The 18761-nt window shown below is 49.2% G+C and overlaps 1 protein-coding gene across 4 annotated transcripts in view; it reads left to right on the top strand.

Annotated features, from left to right (window-relative positions):
• LOC125644129 (protein PML) overlaps positions 1 to 18761 on the top strand; it is a 56433-nt gene that overhangs the window by 37151 nt on the left and 521 nt on the right. For 3 of the 4 annotated variants that reach the window (XM_048867594.2, XM_048867595.2, XM_048867593.2), the window contains exons 8-9: positions 2142 to 2289; positions 3156 to 4074. In XM_048867594.2, the coding sequence (XP_048723551.2) occupies positions 2142 to 2289; positions 3156 to 3730 (723 nt within the window). In that variant the 3' untranslated portion in view covers positions 3731 to 4074. Of the gene's footprint in view, positions 1 to 2141; positions 2290 to 3155; positions 4075 to 18326; positions 18607 to 18761 lie in introns of those variants that run through there. The other variant, XM_075132919.1, reaches the window with a different exon arrangement.

Here is an 18761-nt window from a genome sequence, read left to right as displayed (position 1 = left end):
AGATCTCCCCATCTACTGTCCCATCAGCATCCATTGGGGATATTTATTACTAGCTGTCATTGATAGGCCACATGCCATTGTAGGCAGTCTCCTTATACCATGCCCTCCATAAACTTATCAAGCTCAGGCTTGAAACCAGTTAGGTTTTTTGCCCCCACTGCTTCCCTTGGGAGGCTGTTCCAGAACTTCACTCCTCTGATCATTAGAAACCTTGATCTAATTTCAAACCTAAACTTCCTGATGGCCAGTTAATATCCATTTGTTTTTATGCCAACATTGGCCCTCACCTTAAATAACACCTCTCCTTCCCTAGTATTTATCCATTTGATGTATTTATAGAGAGCATTCACATCTTCCCTTGTGAGAGCTGGGTTCTGTTTGTGGCTCTGCCATTGGCCAGTTGCATGACATTGGGCACATCACATCTCTCTGTGCCTCAGTTTCCCCTTCTGTAGAAGAGTGTTGCTGATGACACTATATAGAAAGCAGAAGATCTCAATGGTCAGTATCCGTGTACCCATTGTACAGATGGGAGGGAAGTGGTTTGCCCAATATCACCTTGCAGGCCCATGGCAGAACCAGGAATTGAACCCACATTTCCTGCAGCCCAATAGAGTGCTTAAAGCCATCACTCTCCGTTTGCAGGTGGGAAAACGGAGACACAGCAAGGAGCAGCGGTCGTATCCCAGCGTATACAAGGCACCAGTGTCAGAACCTAAATAGGAACTCGAGAGCTCTGGTCCTTGGACCCCTGGCCCACGCCTCTGTCTAGATATGACGCAACAAGGGCTAGTTTGCTGTGGGCAGTCCATGGCACAAACTCTGGGATCTTTCATATGCAGGTTACCTTCTGTGAAAAAGTGGAAGCAGAATAGCTGATTTCTCATTCCAGGGGAGTGGCAGCAAGACCTAGCCTCTCAACTGCTGGGAACAGAAAGGAAAAGTCAGCACAGTGCTTTTGGCCTTGGGTAACTCCATTGATTATGGACTTCCTTCTGATTTATACCAGTGTAAATGAGAGCAGAATCAAGGCCTGGCATACAATGTGTTCCTAGCATGCAAAGGAGAGAGAAGAATTGTTTCAAGGGGTATAAACTTGCATGAATGCAATGAAACTGAGCAGAAGATGATGTAAGCTGGACAGCAGGCAGTATTTCTGTAGTCTATTGGAAAAGGGTAGTGTCCCTTTAAATAGCTGGTGAGCCCTCCAGTGGCATTCACCATGTTCTAAAACCCACCATAGCCCAACCAGCCAGCCATGTGGAGTGTAGCCCTGCCTATTAGGGTATATTTAGTAACCACAATTATTTGGGACCTGACTCGGCAGGGTGGTTTTTGCAGATTGTGTTTACAAGACGCAACAATTTCCTAAGCTGCAGATCTATTAAACTCCAGACTAGTCTCCCAAGCAGAATGGCAGACGTGCAGGCACATCTGGAATAGAAAAAGGATTGGAGACTGTCACATAGGAAGCAACCCTGCATTTGTCCAAGGAGTACAGAGCCTTACAGTGCTTAGTCTGAGTGCTTCATAAATACCAAGGGGGTGAGAGAGACAGAGAGAGAGGAGAAATTATCAGAAATGTCTCAACATTCTGCCCCAAATGTTTCAAATTTTGCAGAAAGCCAAGAAAAAACAATAAAGCATGGAGAAAATTTTCACAAAATCTGTGCCCCCATTTTTCAACCAACTGCAGAGTAGGTCAACATATTTCATGTCAGGTGAGATTTCAAAATTATGAGGTGCCAGTGAAAACCTGGAGAAAAAGAATATGAAAAGGAAGTGTCATCCATTCCCATCCGCTTTTTTGTTTTTCATCTGGCTCCCACAGCATTAGATATGGGCATTGAGAGATCAGACAAGACCATGGAACAAGACTTTTCTACCTCCTCCTTCTCCTTTCCCTTTGGGGAGGGGAGCGGCCCCAAGCTCACACCACTGTCAAGGTGGTTACCTAGACAGGTGTTAGAGCGCAGACTTCAAACTCGGCCACTCCTCTACCCACCGGCTCAGCCACCTTTGCCCAGCCTCCTTTTCCACCTCTCAGCACATGCACAGGGCTCTCTCCTAGTGCAGGTGAACCCGGCTGATTCTTGGCACTATTGGGAGCATGGTGCATTCTCTTTGGTTTTCTGTTGCAGCTCTCCAGCATGCTAGAGGGCAGCAAGGACTCCTCCTCATACCTGCCATTCGAATGGGAAAGCAGTGTGCCAGGCTCTGGGGTCGTGGCCGGCACTGGCTTTGGGGGAAGCACGTTGGTGTTCTTCGACATGAAGGTCAACAAAGACAGTGAGTCTGCTTTGCTCATTGAGAATCTCTATTAGCAGATAACCTGCATGGTATAGGCAGGGGTTAGGAGCTTCCATAGCAGCTCCCGCTCCTGCTCGGCTATTAAGCAATCCAGAGCAGATCTTTCTCCTGGAGTTCCTACAAACTCCAAGGCCGGTTCAGGTTAGACATGTGCAATCATACAGGGCTTCACACAAATCAGCGCCCAGCACCAAGAAAATCCTGAGGCTTTCATTCTGTGGCTAGGCCCAGGTCCACTCCCCCTTTGTTTATCCTTCTACCCATGATATTTCTATAGTGCCAATCACTATGGGGACAAGGTGCTTTACAGAGCAACCCAATGACTACTGTAATGACCCTAGCTGAGTCTTCACTGAACCTGAGCTGTATAGCTCCAAAGCACAGGTCCCTGCCATTTGCACTAAAGGACTAACTTCATTAGCAGGAGGCAGCAGCAGGGCTGATATCCTCTTATATTTGCCAGCCACTATAGGGACACAGAAGCACACTTTGCTAGTGTGTTACATCAGGTGAATAAATAATTGGAATCTAAGCCTTCTCTGATCAGGATCTCGCTTAGCTCTATGCACAAGCATTCTCATCTGCTTGGAAAGGAGACAGCAGGATGGACTAGCTGGGAACCCTCTCCCCCAACGCTGCCTTTACACTCAGGCATCACTTATAGAATGCAAAGATCTCCAGCTAGTAGGCAGGGGGTCCCTACAATACCAGAGTTTGACAAGAACTAAGAGATCACTTGGCCCTCTGACCCCTTTTTCTCAGCTCCCCATATCCCAGTTCTCTCTGCATTACCGATGCTGTATGATGTCTCAAAAGTTCCTGATTCTGCCATTTTCCTACTCCAGCACAGATGATCACTCAGCTGGCTGCAGTGAATGGAGAAAACAGCTTTAAGGCTGTGATACAAATCCCAGAGTCTGTGCTCGGTTTGATTTCCCAAGGTGTCTCCCTTGAGACAGGGCTAGAGAATTTTCTCTGCTACCTCCGCTCTGTTCCCAAGCCCATCTTAGTTGTACATAACTTCTGGACGTCGGAGCTCACTGTTCTCTTTAAAGCCTTGGATTCTTTTGCCAAGAAATGGGACTTCTGCACAACTGTCTGTGGTTACCTGGATACCCTGCCCTTGATTAAGGAAAAGATTCCCATGTTTGGTCTTTATAAAATGAAGAACCTGGTGAGAATGTACCTGCAGAAGCCGCTGAACAACAGCAGTGCTCTGGCATCGGTGAAGGCCCTAAGGGATCTGTGTAAACTTCTGGAGATCCACACAGATTTAGATCCGAGGCCTGCACTCTCTCACTGCAACCTGGAATCTTACACTTCCCTTCAGCCTTTGCTGCAGGAGAAATTGCTCACCAGGTCTGCTGCAAAGACTCTGGCAATGCGCAGTATGGTCCTCTGTGAACTGCAGGAGTCATAGCAGGAGAGAGGGCTGCCAGTGACTTCAGGTCTCTCCGTGATCAGCCTGAAGGTTTGAATGATAAGTTATATTATTATTCCGTGCTGCTGCTGACGGTCGACCTGCTTCTGCTGGTGCCGTCAATTGCCAGTGTATCTGTGCTTTGGATAATCGAGCTCTGTATTTCCGATGGACACCTGGGAGGAAGCTGCTAAACAGCTCTCCCTTTTCCTAGCAAGAGTGCAACAAGCTGCAGCATGAGGCCGTTACTAAGCTACCTCTCTTTAGGTGCTTTTAGCTTGTCAGTCACCAGACTGTCCCAGTGCTCTATCTGTCATGTATGATTAAACTACTTTTAAAACTAACAGAGTCTCTAAGGTGTTCCTGGTTGGAATCTAACCCATGTCACAACTGTAGAGAGGCCTATTTGCTACACACGCCTTTGGAATTCTGGCTTCTTGCCCTAAACATGACTCTCTGAAATTAACAAGCATCTGATAAGAGATTTACTATCCCAAGTTAGGTTTTTCTAGTGTCTATCCTGCTCCCCAAGTCAGACTCTCCTCAGTTGCAGAGGTATAAATCCTGATCAGTTCCACTAAAGATCTATGCAGTTATTGAATTCCTCTGATACAACCAAGAGCAGAATGTGGGCCACACTCACTTGCTTAAAGAGGAAGGATGGTGTGTGTGGAGGCATTGCATGGGGACTCAGGAGACTAGGCTTCAGTTCCTGATTCAGCCACAGACTGTCTGTATGACCTTGGGAAAGTTGTTTGATCTCTCAAATCCCCAGCTGTGAAATGGGGAATAATGAGCTGTCCTCTCTCTGTCGTGACTATTTAGACTGGAAGCTCTTTGGGGCAGAGGCTGTCTGTACAGCACCCAGTATAATGGGGCCTGCGTCTCAGTTAGAGCCTCTAGGCACTACCTTAATGCAAATCATACTGCTCTCTAACAAAAAGCTACTTTCTTTTTGTGTGGGTGGTATAGTGGTGAGCATAGCTGCCTTCCAAGCCGTTGACCTGGATTCGTTTCCCAGCCAACACAATGATGACTTTGGATGATTTAGTTGGGGATTCGGGTGATTTAGTTGGGGATTGGTCCTGCTTTGAGCAGGGGGTTGGATGAGATGACCTCCTGAGGTCCCTTCCAACCCTGATAGTCTATGATTCTATGATTGAAAAGGACAGGAAGCTAGGCAGGATGGTCTGCAGGACTGCAGTCAGGAATCCTCTCCCTGGGAGAATATAGCACTGTAAGGAGATCACATCCAGCAGGAATCTTACAGCAGCGCAGGACAGTGAGGTACCCTAGAGGAGTGTTTTCGTCCTAGCCACCATTCAGCCCCACTGGCCAGTTTGATCGCTAACTAGTTGGTCGGGAGTTTAGTGCTCCAAGGGGAATTCCAGTTGACAGTGTCACAGAGATTCCAGTCACGGTAGTTACAGACAAGAGGAAGTTGCTAACCACACCAGAGTTAGCATGTGAAGAAGTCACTGTCCTGTGGCCTTAATATCAAGGAGATCACAACCTGGCCAACTTGCTCATTGCACAAGTCTTGCTGGAGTCCAGGCCTGCCCCCTTCCTATCCGTAATGCCAATGGGGGCAGCCTATCCTGGATGGAACTATGGGGCCCAACCCTGCCCCTTCTGATGCCAATGGCCCCAGTCCTACTCCAGAACCAGCAGTCTTTGCTATTCATCAGTAGTCACTGAAGAGTCTGGACAAAGACATTTCAGATCATGGATTGTTCACCAATGCTTCATGTTGACTGGTCACTGTTAATGATTCCTGCAGTATGATTTGTCGCCTAAACCACATGCTCTCATTTGCACTCCCTGAGTAGATATCTGAAACTAGTAAAATACCAAGTAAGGAACTGCCGTCTTTCCAGCACTGTTTTTCAGACACCACAATTCATTAGAGTGGAAAGTTCAGGGCCATCAGGATTCACAAACATTTTCACAGACACCCAACAGTTTTTCACATGCTCACAGTCAACAAACCCAGCTTGGCTGTCAGGAGGGACGGGGGAGCAGGAGCAGAGTGAGTTCCCTGGAGGGGAGGCAGTGGGAACCTGCTGGGGAACAGGAGCCTCTGGAGTGAGAGTGCTGGGAGGTGGTGCTCACCTAAGAGCGGACAGAAGAATCCTGCAGCAGGCCCTGAAGCAGGAAGGACTGAAGGGGGCTGGGAGCTGCAGCCCAGGCTGGGCTGAGGAACTTTTTGGTGTTTTGCCTATATGTGAAAAAGACAGCTGAGCCTAGAAAGAGACTCTGGATGCAACTGCTTAGAAAACAGATCAGGTTGTGAACATTACCTCAGCATCTGGTTTGTGTGGGTTGGATTGGCACAGGGCAAGTTACTGAGCTTCCTGGAACCATCAAGAAACATCCTGGCAGATCCCACCTTGAGATCCCTCACCACCTTGGCTTCATAGCTCTCTCACTTTAGATACCTCTGAGGGTCTCAAACCGCTTGATGCAAGGGCACTCCTCACAGTCAGAGCACCAGAACTCTCCCCCTTGCCCACAGTTGTCACAGACCAGGTCACTGCCTTTGACGGTTATCTGGTAGGTGCTCAGCTTGGCCTGCAGATTGGCGAAGAGCAGGTGGTGCTGGTCTGGGATCCCACTGATTTGTGGGATGGGAGTGTGGCAGATGGTGCACTGGCCCATGGGCTTGTTCACTTCCAGACAGTTGGTGCACAAGTTGTGAAGGCAGAACAGGAGCTTGTGATTTCTGGGTTCTTTCTGGCATCCCTGGCAGAGCAGAAAATGGAATTCTTCCTCCATTGCCTTTGGGAACGAGAGAGAGAGACCATGGAACTTCCCCTCACCTGCATTTTCCAGCCAACTCTACTAATGAGCAGCTCTATATGTAGGGTCAGCGACACCTGGGAGGGGCAAGAAGGGTCACATGCCCCTCTCCAGATTTCGGGTGGGGGCAGGGGGGACACATTCAGCACAGAACAGCAGTGGTGAAAGGAGCAGAATATGGGGCAGCCGGCAGTTCCTCTGGCATGGCTGTACTGCGCCCAGCCCTGCCCCCAGCCCTTCCATGCAGCTGCGTCTCCTGGCTGGGGTCTGTACAGCCCCACTAGAGGACAGGGCTGGGGGCGGGGCTGCGGGCAGTACTGGTACAGCTGCACCGGAGGAGCTGCTGGTTTGGGGCTGCCGCTCCCAGGAGCCAGCGCCACTCACTGGCAGCTATTCCGGTGCAGCTGTACCGGTACAGCCCCCAGCCCCATCCTCCGGTGGGGTGTAGAGACCCAGCCAGGAGACACAAACTGGTATCCGGCACAACGAGAGGACAGACTCCCCCCTCCCCCAGGTAACCTGGGATGGAGAAGGGCATGGGGAGAGTGCGGGGGGCCCAGGGCTGGGGTCAGGGTGGAATCATGAGGGGTGGTCATGTGGGGAGGTCACATGCCACCCTTTAGCTGGTGCCCGCCATTTAGTCCCTCCCATGAGTCGCCTATCCCACCAAAGTGCCCCCCAAACACGGGGAGAATAAATGGCAGTGACTTGCAGTGAGATCTATGAAGTAGGTGCTCCAGGCACCACGCAGAAGTATGATGTTGAGCTGGTTGGAAGCTCTGACTTCGCCGACCAAGGACTCAGACTGAAACAGCTCCCCAGCTGACAGCAGTTCTTCAGGGCTATGTTTCCTCCTGCTGCTGCTACTGATGGTGGCGATGGTAGGAGCTGGTGGTTCTGCCTCATTCACTGTCACCACGCTGTCTGCTGGGGACAAAGGTGTCAAGAATGGTTTGGGGACGCCAGGCTAATTGGAATGAAGTTAGCGGTCAGCCCAGGAGTGGCAGGGATCCACAAGCCACTGTCCAGTAACGCTCCGATTAGTGGTCAGAAAGGAGTCCCCTAGTCCTTCCTGTCCATCCACCCTCTATTGGCCACATGTATAGCGTGTGAACCCCCATTGTATCTGGTATTATATTAACCTGCTACAACATACAAACAGAGAAGAGAGGTATTGTGAGTTCTGTCCTGAGAGTTGGGATGATCCAGTGGTTAGGGTACTACTCTGGGACTTTGAAGACTCAGGTTCAATCTCCTACTCTGCCAGAGGTTTCCTGTGTGACCTTGGACAAGTCCCTTAACCTGTCTTTGCCTCTGTATACTGGGTATAATAGCACTGCCCTACCTCCGAGGGGGGCTGTGAGGCTAAATACAATAGAGATTGTGAGGTGCCCGTATACTAGTGGGAGAGTCTGAGAAGTACCTAAAATAGACAGTCCTCATTTAATCTCTTCTTCCTGTCCTGGTGACCATGAAAGAGAGATTTGGCAACACTCACTGCACAGCAGCATCAGAGGTAACAGTTATCTCCCTCTGCTCACAGTCTCATCTGCCACTCTGAGTTCACTGCTGGCAACAGACGAGCTGCTGCTGGGAAAGGGCAGGCATTCCCTGGGAAGAGAGATGAGTGTTGGAGGCTGCAGTCACTCCCAGGGAGGAGGGTTTGGAGCTGGTACACCCAGGGCCAGGAGGGGAACCAGGGTGGTAGGTAGCAGTACCGGGAAAGAGCAGTGAGGGCTGGGGAGAGGACAGCCCAGAGCAGAGGGCGGGCCAGGTACCCCTACCGGCCACTGAGGGAGTGGCCCCTGTGGCAGTGAATGGGAAGACTGCCTGGGGCTGCTGAAGGACAGACTTTGATATACCCCAGAAGTGGGGAACACTGAGCGACACAGCTGGAGGGCTGACTCACAAAGAGGATGCTGTAGTTCCTGGGACGGAAAGGCGCTACGGACTGAGAGACGACATGTGCCCACAGGAAGGGACGTCGGTTTTGAGCGCTAATTCCCAGAGTGACCAGGAAGAGGCACCAGACAAGTGGAGAACGGTGCGCCCTGTGACACCCTTCCATGGAATGCGGCCAGGGATCCAGCATCGGGGTGGTATGGGGGGAGAGGGGTTGCCTTAATACGGGCTGTGCACAGCACATGGGGCGGAGGTTCCAGTGATTGAGCGCAGCAAATACAGACTCCTGGCATCCCCGGGTGGATGGAGGGATTGTCTCAGCTGCTGCTTGAGCTCCTGTTGTGGAGGCAAGGCCACTTGGCCTCGTGCCCCAAGGCATGTCCCCCTGCAGGGCTGCCAGCCATCTCATGTGATGCCCCTGCCACACCTGCTCTCAACTGCGTCTCGCTGCCAGCTGAGCTGCAGGGATCGCTCCACTGTGTCTCTTGCCCATGGTCAGTCGGCAGAGCAGCACTGGGGCAGAGAGGCCCATGACCTCCACTCTTGCTGCTCCCCGTGCTGGGTTGGCCCTATGGGGAACAGCCATGGGGAGAGGGACCAAGTGTGGGGGGTGGCAGCGGCTGTAGCCAGCTGCTTCAAGGCCCCCTTACGCTAGCTTTTCAGGGAGAGAGCCTGGGGTGCAGGGGGAGAGGAGGGTGCAGAGACCGAGGTGGGGCAGAATGGGGGTCAGGGTCTGTAATGGACAGGGACAGGATGAGGAGAATAATGGGAAGCAGGGACTGCTCCAGGATTTCCTACCCCCCCAGCTGATTTCTCCTCCCCTACCCCCAGCAATCGTCCCACCCCCTCGGACTGCCCCATGCTCTTCCCAGACCCATCCTCACCCCCCACAGTTGCCCCAGTCTCTCAATCCCTGCCCCGTGCTCCCCCCACTTGGGGGCAGGGGGGGCAGACCCTGATAGGGCACAGCGATCCGTTCTCATTGCTACACGTGGGGCTGCCTGGCAAAGGCGTGGAGAGGATGGGCAGGGGGCACATCAGGGCCTTGCAGACCTCACTGCACCCAGCGGCTGGTACCATCCTGGCTCCTTTAGGGACGAGCCTCCTTCACATTGAACACGTTGGCATCCCGGGCACCAGCCGGGCCCCCTACATGCTCCAGCTAATGGTTTGGGGCATGCTGCTCTGGCTCCTCCCCAGGGCCCCGCCCCTACTCCCCTCAAGATTGCAGCCAAGTCCGACCCTGCGCTCACCCCATGGTAAGTAGAGCGACCCAGCCCCAGCCTGCTCCACTCCCTTAACTCCCAGCCGCGCCGCCGGCGAGTGCTGGGGGGCGATTTCCCCCTCCCCTGGGCGCCTCCATGGAGTGCAGAAGCTGGCCACTTCCTGCGGGAAGTGGAGTGATCCGGCCCCAGCTCCCCTGGCTCCCAGCTGCACCGTCGGCGAGTGCTGGGGGGTGGCTCCCCCCTCCCCCCAAGCCTGAGAACCCTGGGAGCGGAGCAGGCTGGGGCAGGGTCACTCCACTTCCCACAAGAAGGGGTCAGCCCTCATACCCCACGGAGGCTTGGGACCAGCCCCGCTCCCGCCCGTGGAGGCCTGGGGCCAGCCCTCCCCTGCTCCCGCCCGCGGAGGCCTGGGGCTGCGTAGGGCACTAAGATAGCTAGGGATGGCCCTGTCTGACACTCAGGCCCCATGTGTCTCCAGAGGCGCTGCCCAAAAGCTGAGCAGTGCAGGGTGCTGATCCCTGCTGGCAGTGCCAGCAAACACCAAGGTGCTGCCTCCTCTCCCCCCGACACACACACACCCCATCTCTGCCCAAGACACTATAATGGCCGCAAAAAAATCTGGTGGCCGCATGCGGCCATAGTGGCCACATTTGAGAAACACTGAACTAGACTGTCTTCAGAGCCGTGGCAGGAGCTGGCTGTGCATCTGCTCTCAATGCAGGTATTTTATCTTTCGCTTGTCTTTAGGTGATATCATGCCATTTGTTTCCCAGGAAGCCAACCTGCCAGCTATACAGATGGGGTGAGGGGATTCCTGCATGAGACAACTCCATCCCACCCCTTTTTGGAGAGTATTTCTGGGGGAGACCCGTTTTGGTTTCCCACACAGTACTCCAGACTGGATGGTGCAACAGCCATCAGCATCATGGCAGCAGAATGGTACCCTCCAAAGTCTTCCATCTCACCCATCCTTTTTGTAGGCTTTAGTTTGAATCCAGAGTCTATAGGTCTTGCTGTGTCACGCTGCCTCTGGGTTCGGTGTGATTGATCACCCATCAATTGCAGACATGACTTTCAGCCTGGGACCTGGCTTTGATGTTTCTTCAACTGTACTTTCGTTCTTTTCTTTTGAGGGTGGACTCCTCTTACTTTGTCAGAACAGTTGTCTGCATCTTCAGCTGTTGGGTGTTTACACCACTTTATTTCATCAGGACAGGCTGGGGCTGGAGGTTGATTCCATCATCCATACATACCTCATTCACACATCTTAATTAAATTAATAAGATTACAGCAGGGTTTTGCAAAAATGAAGGTTGCAGCAAGCTTTTACAAAATGGAGTGAGCATTTTAAAATGGAGTGTGGGGCAAGTTAAAATGGAGTTTGAGTTACAGTATGAACAAGTGTAAGGAATGGCAAACAGTGAACAGAAGTTACAATATAGACAAGTATAATGTATGACAGACAGTGAGCAGAAGTTACAATGTTGTAACAGTACAAGTTTCAGCGATTTAAGCAGCAATTGGATTGAAAGTGAAACTCAATTAGCCAGTTATTGGGGTGACCAGTTTTATGAATGAATGTTGTTTCATTCATAAAACTTTGCTTATAAAGTTATATTAATAAAGTGAACAATTAAAAACAATTTCATTGATCAGTTCTACACAGCCACCCATCCCACTGGGGCTAATAGTCCCAGCATTGGAGGGGCTGCAGTTTGCTTAAGGTAGCAACATCATAGACTCCCAAAGCACCTGACCAAATCCAACAGAAACAAAAATGTTGCTGCTTAAATAGCTAGGCCAAATCAATCAGTGAAATTCACGCTTTTTTTTTTTTTAAGTGAATGGGATGACCATTCATGTGCCTCTGCTCACTTTTTAAAACAAGCATTGCAGTCCATTGGCTGGCAGGCAGAAGTGAGGGAGGGGTTAGAGAATGGAGGTGTGTGTGTGTGATGCTCTGTACCTTAGGAGAACACCCAGCACCCCCATGTTCATCCTTGTAAAATGATTGTGTAGTATCTAATGCAAAGTTTGTCATGTCGGGTGTCTTCGGAAGGCTCATGATACACTGAGCGTTGTTGTTGTTACACTAATGTTATGGGTTATAATTTCATGTATATAGTTATGAGGCTGAAAATGTGTCTTCATGGCTTAAAATAAGCCGAGGCAAAAACTGTCCAAGAGCAGAGGGGCAGTTCACACCTCATCAGGGCATGTGTGGGAGAAACCCAACCCAGCCTCACAGGAACAAAGGACGTTGGCCTAGGCAGCAACAAAAGGATCTGTTGGACTCTCCAGTGAGTCACCCCCTTCCTTTGGTCAGTTTGGGACTGCGATTAGGTAATGCTCACCTGACTCTGAAGTGGGGAGGGGGACAGACACAAAGCCAAGAGGGAAGAAACAACATGATAAAAGGGAGAGACATTTGCCATGATCTTCCTTTCTCTTCCACCTCCATCTCCAGACAACACCACCAAGTGACTGAAGCGCTGATCAAAGGGGAGAGCCTGGCTGAAGGGCAACCAGCCAGCCTGTGGTGAGAAGTATCTAAGTTTGTAAGGGCACTGAAAGTGATAAGATCAGCTTAGAATTCATTTTGCTTGACCAAATGTAGTTTTGGTCAAGCAAAACTCTGTTATTCTATGATTCTATGAAATCTGATGTGTTTATGTTTTGACTTATAATCACTTAAAATCTATATAGTTAATAAATCATAGAATCATCGAATATCAAGGTTGGAAGGGACCTCAGGAGATCATCTAGTCACAGCAGGACCAAGCCCCAATTAAATCATCCCAGCTAGGACTTTGTCAAGCCTGATCTTGAAAACCTCGAAGGAAAGAGATTCCACCACCTCCCTAGGTAACACATTCCAGTGCTTCACCACCCTCCTAGTGAAAAAGTTTTTCATAACATCCAACCTAAACCTCCCACACTGCAACTTGAGACCATTACTCCTTGTTCTATCATCTGCTACCACTGAGAACAGTCTAGATCCATCCTCTTAGGAACCCCCCTTCAGGTAGTTGAAAGCAGTTATCAAATCCCCCCTCATTTTTCTCTTCTGCAGACTAAACATAGAATCATAGTCTTTAAGGTCAGAAGGGACCATTATGATCATCTAGTCTGACCTCCTGTGCAACGCAGGCCACAGAATCTCACCCATCCACTCCTGTAACAAACCCCTAACTTATGTCTGAGCTATTGAAGTCCTCAAATCATGGTTTAAAGACTTGAAGGTGCAGAGAATCCTCCAGCAAGTAACCCGTGCCCCATGCTACAGAGGAAGGCGAAAAACCCCAGGGCCTCTTCCAATCTGCCCTGGGGGAAAATTCCTTCCCGACCCCAACTATGGCAATCAGCTAAACCCTGAGCATGTGGGCAAGACTCACCAGCCAGACACCCAGGAAAGAATGCTCTGTAGTAACTCAGATCCAACCGCATCTAACATTCCATCAAAGGTCATTGGGTATATCTACCATTAGTAGTGGAAGATGACTTAATTGCCAAAATTAGACTATCCCATCATATCATATCCTCCATAAACTTATCAAGCTTTGTCTTGAAGCCAGATATGTCTTTTGCCCCCACTGCTTCCCTTGGAAAGCTGTTCCAGAACTTCACTCCTCTGATGGTTAGAAACCTTCATCTAATTTCAAGTCTAAACTTCCTGATGGCCAGTTTATATCCATTTGTTCTTGTGTCCACATTGGTACTGAACTTAAATAATTCTTCTCCCTCCATGGTATTTATCCCTCTGATATATTTATAGACAGCAATCATATCAAACATATTCTAAACAATCCCAGTTCCCTCAGCCCCTCCTCATAAGTCATGTGCTGCAGCCCCCTAATCATTTTGTTGCCCTCCGCTGGTCTCTCTCCAATTTTTCCACATCCTTCTTGTAGTGTGGGGCCCAAAACTGGACACAGTACTCCAGATGAGGCCTCATCAATGTCAAATAGAGGGGAACGATCACGTCCCTCGATCTTCTGGCAATGCCCCATCTTATACAGCCCAAAATGCCATTGGCCTTCTTGGCAAGAAGGGCACACTGTTGACTCATATCCAGCTTCTCGTCCACTGTAACCCCTAGGTCCTTTTCTGCAGAAATGCTGCCTAGCCACTCGGTCCCTAGTCGTTAGCAGTGCATGGGATTCTTCCGTCCTAAGTGCAGGACTCTGCACTTGTCCTTGTTGAACCTCATCAGATTTCTTTTGGCCCAATCCTCTAATTTGTCTAGGGCCCTCTGTATCCTATCCCTACCCTCCAGCGTATCTACCACTCCTCCCAGTTTAGTGTCATTTGCAAACTTGCTGAGAGTGCAATCCACACCATCCTCCCGATCATTAACGAAGATATTGAACAAAACCGGCCTCAGGACCGACCCTTGCGGCACTCCGCTTGATACCCCGCTTGATACCGGCTGCCAAACCGGCTGGTTTGAAACAACTCTCCTTGGTGTACATATCAATTTCTTTGTTAAATTGCCAAACTCATATAAGCTTGCAGTGTCCAGCAGGCATAACTGGACACTACAAAATGGAGGTTCCTAGGGTTGTTCCTGGGACCGGAGATATTGGCTAGTGTCATTCAGTTGCATAATCCAAGCAGCATCTTATATGCCAGAGGCTGTGCGTGAACAGCCCAGGAGTGGGGGTTCTCACAGCAGAGCAGGGTAAGGCTGGTTCCCAGAGTCAAGGATTGGAGTGACCTAGCACATCACTGGTCCAGATAACACCACAGGGGAATGTCACAGGGGGGCAAGAATATGGTTGAAGCATAAAAAGCAGAAGAGCCAGGGAAAAAACAACCTATTTAGAATGAAGCAAAAAACCCGCAGTCTGCAACTTGGTTAAAAAAACCCACAAGGCTTAAAAATTGTAAGCTCAAGTTTGTTCTTTTCCCCATGCCACCATGGCAATGTCAGCTAGCAGTGGCTTCCGTGCACTGGATCAGGGAGGGGTGTCACACACCCAGCACCCTGCATATGAAAAAGGAACCCCCCACTCCAGTTCTGCAAATCTGCTGACACAGAACAGAGACTAACTTTTTGTAACTACAGCTTTGCCAAGGCTGGAGCTCCACCCCTATCTCCCACCCATCCACACCCCAGTGTAAAATGCTTGTTGTTGCACTTGTTGTTGGATCTGTTCTGTATTAGTTCTTATGCTGAGCTCATGGCCATGATCTCTGAGCACCTTTCAGCTGTGCATTAAGTGACTAACTTATGTCATGTAGTGTTTGATGCTAACTGCCCCTCCAACAGGTCTTAGTGCAGAGGTGGAGAGACTCACACATGGCATGACAGTATGCTCGTGCTGAGAGGTAGCATCACAGCCCTACCTGGACGGGATTCCTTTCTGCAAGGAGAGGTGGCTCTCCTCCATCTCTTAACACAAAAGGATGATTGGAGTCCTCCTCCAAACTTGGTCCAGGGCACACAGAGTCCAGCCTCTGCTTTAATAGCTGGTGACTAGTTGGCAGACACAGTGGACAAGAGGGCTGAAATGGTCGCCTTGTGGTTACAATCTCTTAGAGGACAATGGTTTGATTATTCCTCCCGTCTACCCAGCCCTATTTCTTTGGTTGCCTTTTAAAGTATGCTTTGGGGTGGGATTAATTGGGATGCCATCAAACTGAAAAGTGATGGGCATGAAAAGAAACAAAACTGGGCAGGAGGAGAGAGAATCTCACATCACATTTCTGTGCCTGTCTCAGATTTGCAACCATTACTCAGGCCCTCGGTGTCTGTATCCCAGACTCCATGGTCTTAAACTCAGAATGGGCCAGAATTGGATTCAGTTTGCACCATTATAAATGCAGAATGACTTCCTTGTCACTGATGGCTTACACTTGGCTTTATACCACTGTAACGGAGATCGAATCTGGCCCGGTGAGATTACTGCAAAAGAGAAGCATGTGTTGCACACACATGCTGGATACTCTGTCTCGCTTACTCACTGGGTGCAGCTGCGCCAACGACTGCCAGCAACGGTGCAGCTGAATCAGTGCTAAGATATTAGGACAGATGGGACTCAGGCATGGAAATCTGCTCAGCATAACCTGCATGGTGAAAGTAGTGACTGAGCCCTGGGTATGCTGCAGCTGACACCATTAGTACCATTCCTGCAGCTGCACCAGTATGTCCTTGTAAGGAGGGCTGGTCCAGTGCTTACCGGACTGGGATAGGGTCTGGGAGACTGGGGAGAGGGTGTCAAATCCCTGCTTTACCAAAGACTGTGTGTGACCTTGGGCAAGTCCTGCCTTTCTGTGCCTTGGCTGTTAATTTTGTTGGTATCTTCAAGCAGTTGAGTGACGGGAAAAATGGAATCAAGAGGCAGGGACATCCCATTTCTCATAAAGAGGGAATTGCCAACTTTTATAAACAGTTCCTAATGAATCACCTTGTAGATTCCAGCCTTTGGGTGACCGTGCTCGGCTGCAGCTCTTCTCAATTTATCTACTCTTTGGAGACTCCCTCTTCTGGACTACCTGAAAAACAGGAGGCCTCATCCTCAGGTGGCGTAAATCAGCATGGCTCCACTGATTTCAGCACAACTATTCCCATTAATATCAACTGAGGAGGATCAGTCCCAGAGAATCTCTAAGGAATTCTCCAGAATGGGAAGGGAAGTTCCACAGGATGCAGCTGTTATTCCATTATGTCCCTACCCTTTTTCTTTATGTGCCAGCAGGGAATGCTTTTGTTAGGGATATGCCAATGGCTAAATATTTGAATCAGCCCCCCAAAAATCTGGCTGCCTGTGGGAAACTTTGGAGATCTTATTTCTCCTTCTCTTCCTCTCCTACACTTTCCCCCTTACCCCCACACTCCTCAACACAACAGAATTGAGTGGGAAATCATTTTCCCATCCTGCAAAAATGTTGAGAATTCAAAATGTTTTCCACATCCTGAATCAGGACAAAAAGTCAAAATCTCAATGATTTTTCCAAATCAAAAAAGGTTTCTGTTTGTGTAAATCAAAACATTTTGTTTCGGTTTTGACCTTTTTTCTTCTTTTTATAAAGCTCTTCTTTTTTGTATAATTTGCTGAAATGTATTTTAAAAATTATTTTGGACCAGAAAATCAGAATTTTTCAGTTTTAAAGTGTTGAAACTAACCCTTTTGAAACATTCCTTGACATTTTTTCGAGTCAGGAAATTCGTCGACACTGGTCCTGTGTGCAAACGGTTTCACTTGGAACTAACTGTTTTTTTTTTTTTTGGTGGAAAAAAAAATGTTTAATTGAAAAGTTCCCAACCGGCTCTAATCACGAGGCTCAGGATGTGGCTACAACCAAAGGCCGTTCCCAGCCCCAATTGTAGCCCATGCAGTGTGTTGTGGAGAAGAAGGGACTTCTTGGGATACATTCTAATTAAACTGTATTGTGTTTGCATCAGCAGTATCTACTGCAGAGGATGTTTAAAGTCTCTCTTCTGTTCCTCCGCACTCCTGGATAGTGAGCACTCAAAACTCTACAAAACTCTACTTTACTGCAACATCCAGATGGAAATTGAGCAGCGGCAGGAGGAGCTGGGGAGCCTGAACAGAGAGCTGACGAGGAAGAAGGCCCACTTTGAACATGTCTATAAAAACCTCAAGGACAAAGCTGACCACATGGACCAGGTGAGGAATGAAACCAAGGAGCTGATCCAAAAGAGAGTCGAGCACATGTGCGGCTGATCCGAGAGAAAGAGCAGGAGCTGCTGGAGATGGTGAAGAGGCAGCACCACCTGGGGAACGAGGACCAGGAGGGAAGCTGAAGCAGATGGAAGCCATGCTCAAAAGGATGGGGGCTGTTAGGGGCTTATTCCTTCACCCACTTACTTTCCTGGTCCTTCTCGCATGAACAGAGAGCAACAATACCCGAAGTCCAAAGGGTGCAAACAATTCGATGTTTATTGGGGTGAACTTCCAGCAAGCATGATTCCAGTTTCCTTCCTCAGTGTCCCCCTTCCCAGCTCTGACACCACAGAGCCTTACCTGTGTCCCTGTTCCCATTCCCCCCCAGCAAAACATGATTCCAATTTCCCCACCCCCATTCCCTGTTCCCATTCTCTCCCCGCCCCTTACCTCCTGATTGACTCCAGACTATATAGTAAAACTTGAGTTCTGCTTAGCTATATCTTAACCAATCATTTTACTGAAATGTAACTAACCAATCCTAACATATTGTAACATGATTATTTAACCAATTATATCCCACCACCTTAATTAGTTTACACCCAACAAAATTAATTATACAGCAGACAGAAACAATCACAGAACCAGACAGAGATTATACAGACAAACAATAGGGAATGGGGACTACAGTGACAGAACAACAAAGAAATGAGGATTTCACATCCCAGCTATTGATAAGTGAGTTCTTGCCAGACAGGATGCTATCAAACTAAGTTTCCTTTTACATGTTCTAGGCACTTCCCTTTCTCTGGAGGTAATAGGAATACAATCCTGTACTGATAATGCCTAACAGCCCAATAGCACCTTATTTCAATGTAACTAGTTTGGAATGTAAGAATGTGACCACACGGTTCCCAGCTTCTGCTGTTTAGCCAAGATCTTAGCCTAAGAACAGGGCCTCAGACTGTCACGGTAAGAGAAGGCCCGTAAACAGGCAGACTATGATTTTGTTTCTTTTTTTTATACCTCTATAACTAGCTAAGTGATAAGAATACACCTAAATTCTTAAAGTACAGGCCTTTGCAGACAGGCCTGAATATCTATATCCTAAGAGGGGCCAGTGAGCAGCTAGTGGAGAAGATGCATCTCTACGCATCAGACCAGGAAGTGATGGACATGCACCCTTTCATCAAGGGGTCCTTAAAGAAGCTAATGAAGCTGCAGCCTCTGGTGGTGGGAGCCAGTGTCCAGTCTGGAGCCTTTGCTGAGTATAAAGCCAAACTCCAGGCTCTGTTTGAAAGAGTGACTGGGGAGAGAGGTAAGACACTTTCACATACCTGACCTGTGTGGCTCCTCCTGGAGTAAGATGGGGTAGTGCTGGGTGGGATGGGGGCATGGCTGCACGATGCCATGTCTGACTGACATGCTAGATGGCCTTCAATGTACCACCTGCCCTGCCTTGCTAATTGCTAA

The sequence above is a fragment of the Caretta caretta genome, chromosome 10 (assembly GCF_965140235.1).
Source record: "Caretta caretta isolate rCarCar2 chromosome 10, rCarCar1.hap1, whole genome shotgun sequence".
In the NCBI taxonomy this organism is placed as follows: Eukaryota; Metazoa; Chordata; order Testudines; family Cheloniidae; genus Caretta; species Caretta caretta.
The sequence above is the reverse complement of the archived record's forward strand: the minus strand, read 5'-3'. Positions and strand labels throughout refer to the sequence as shown.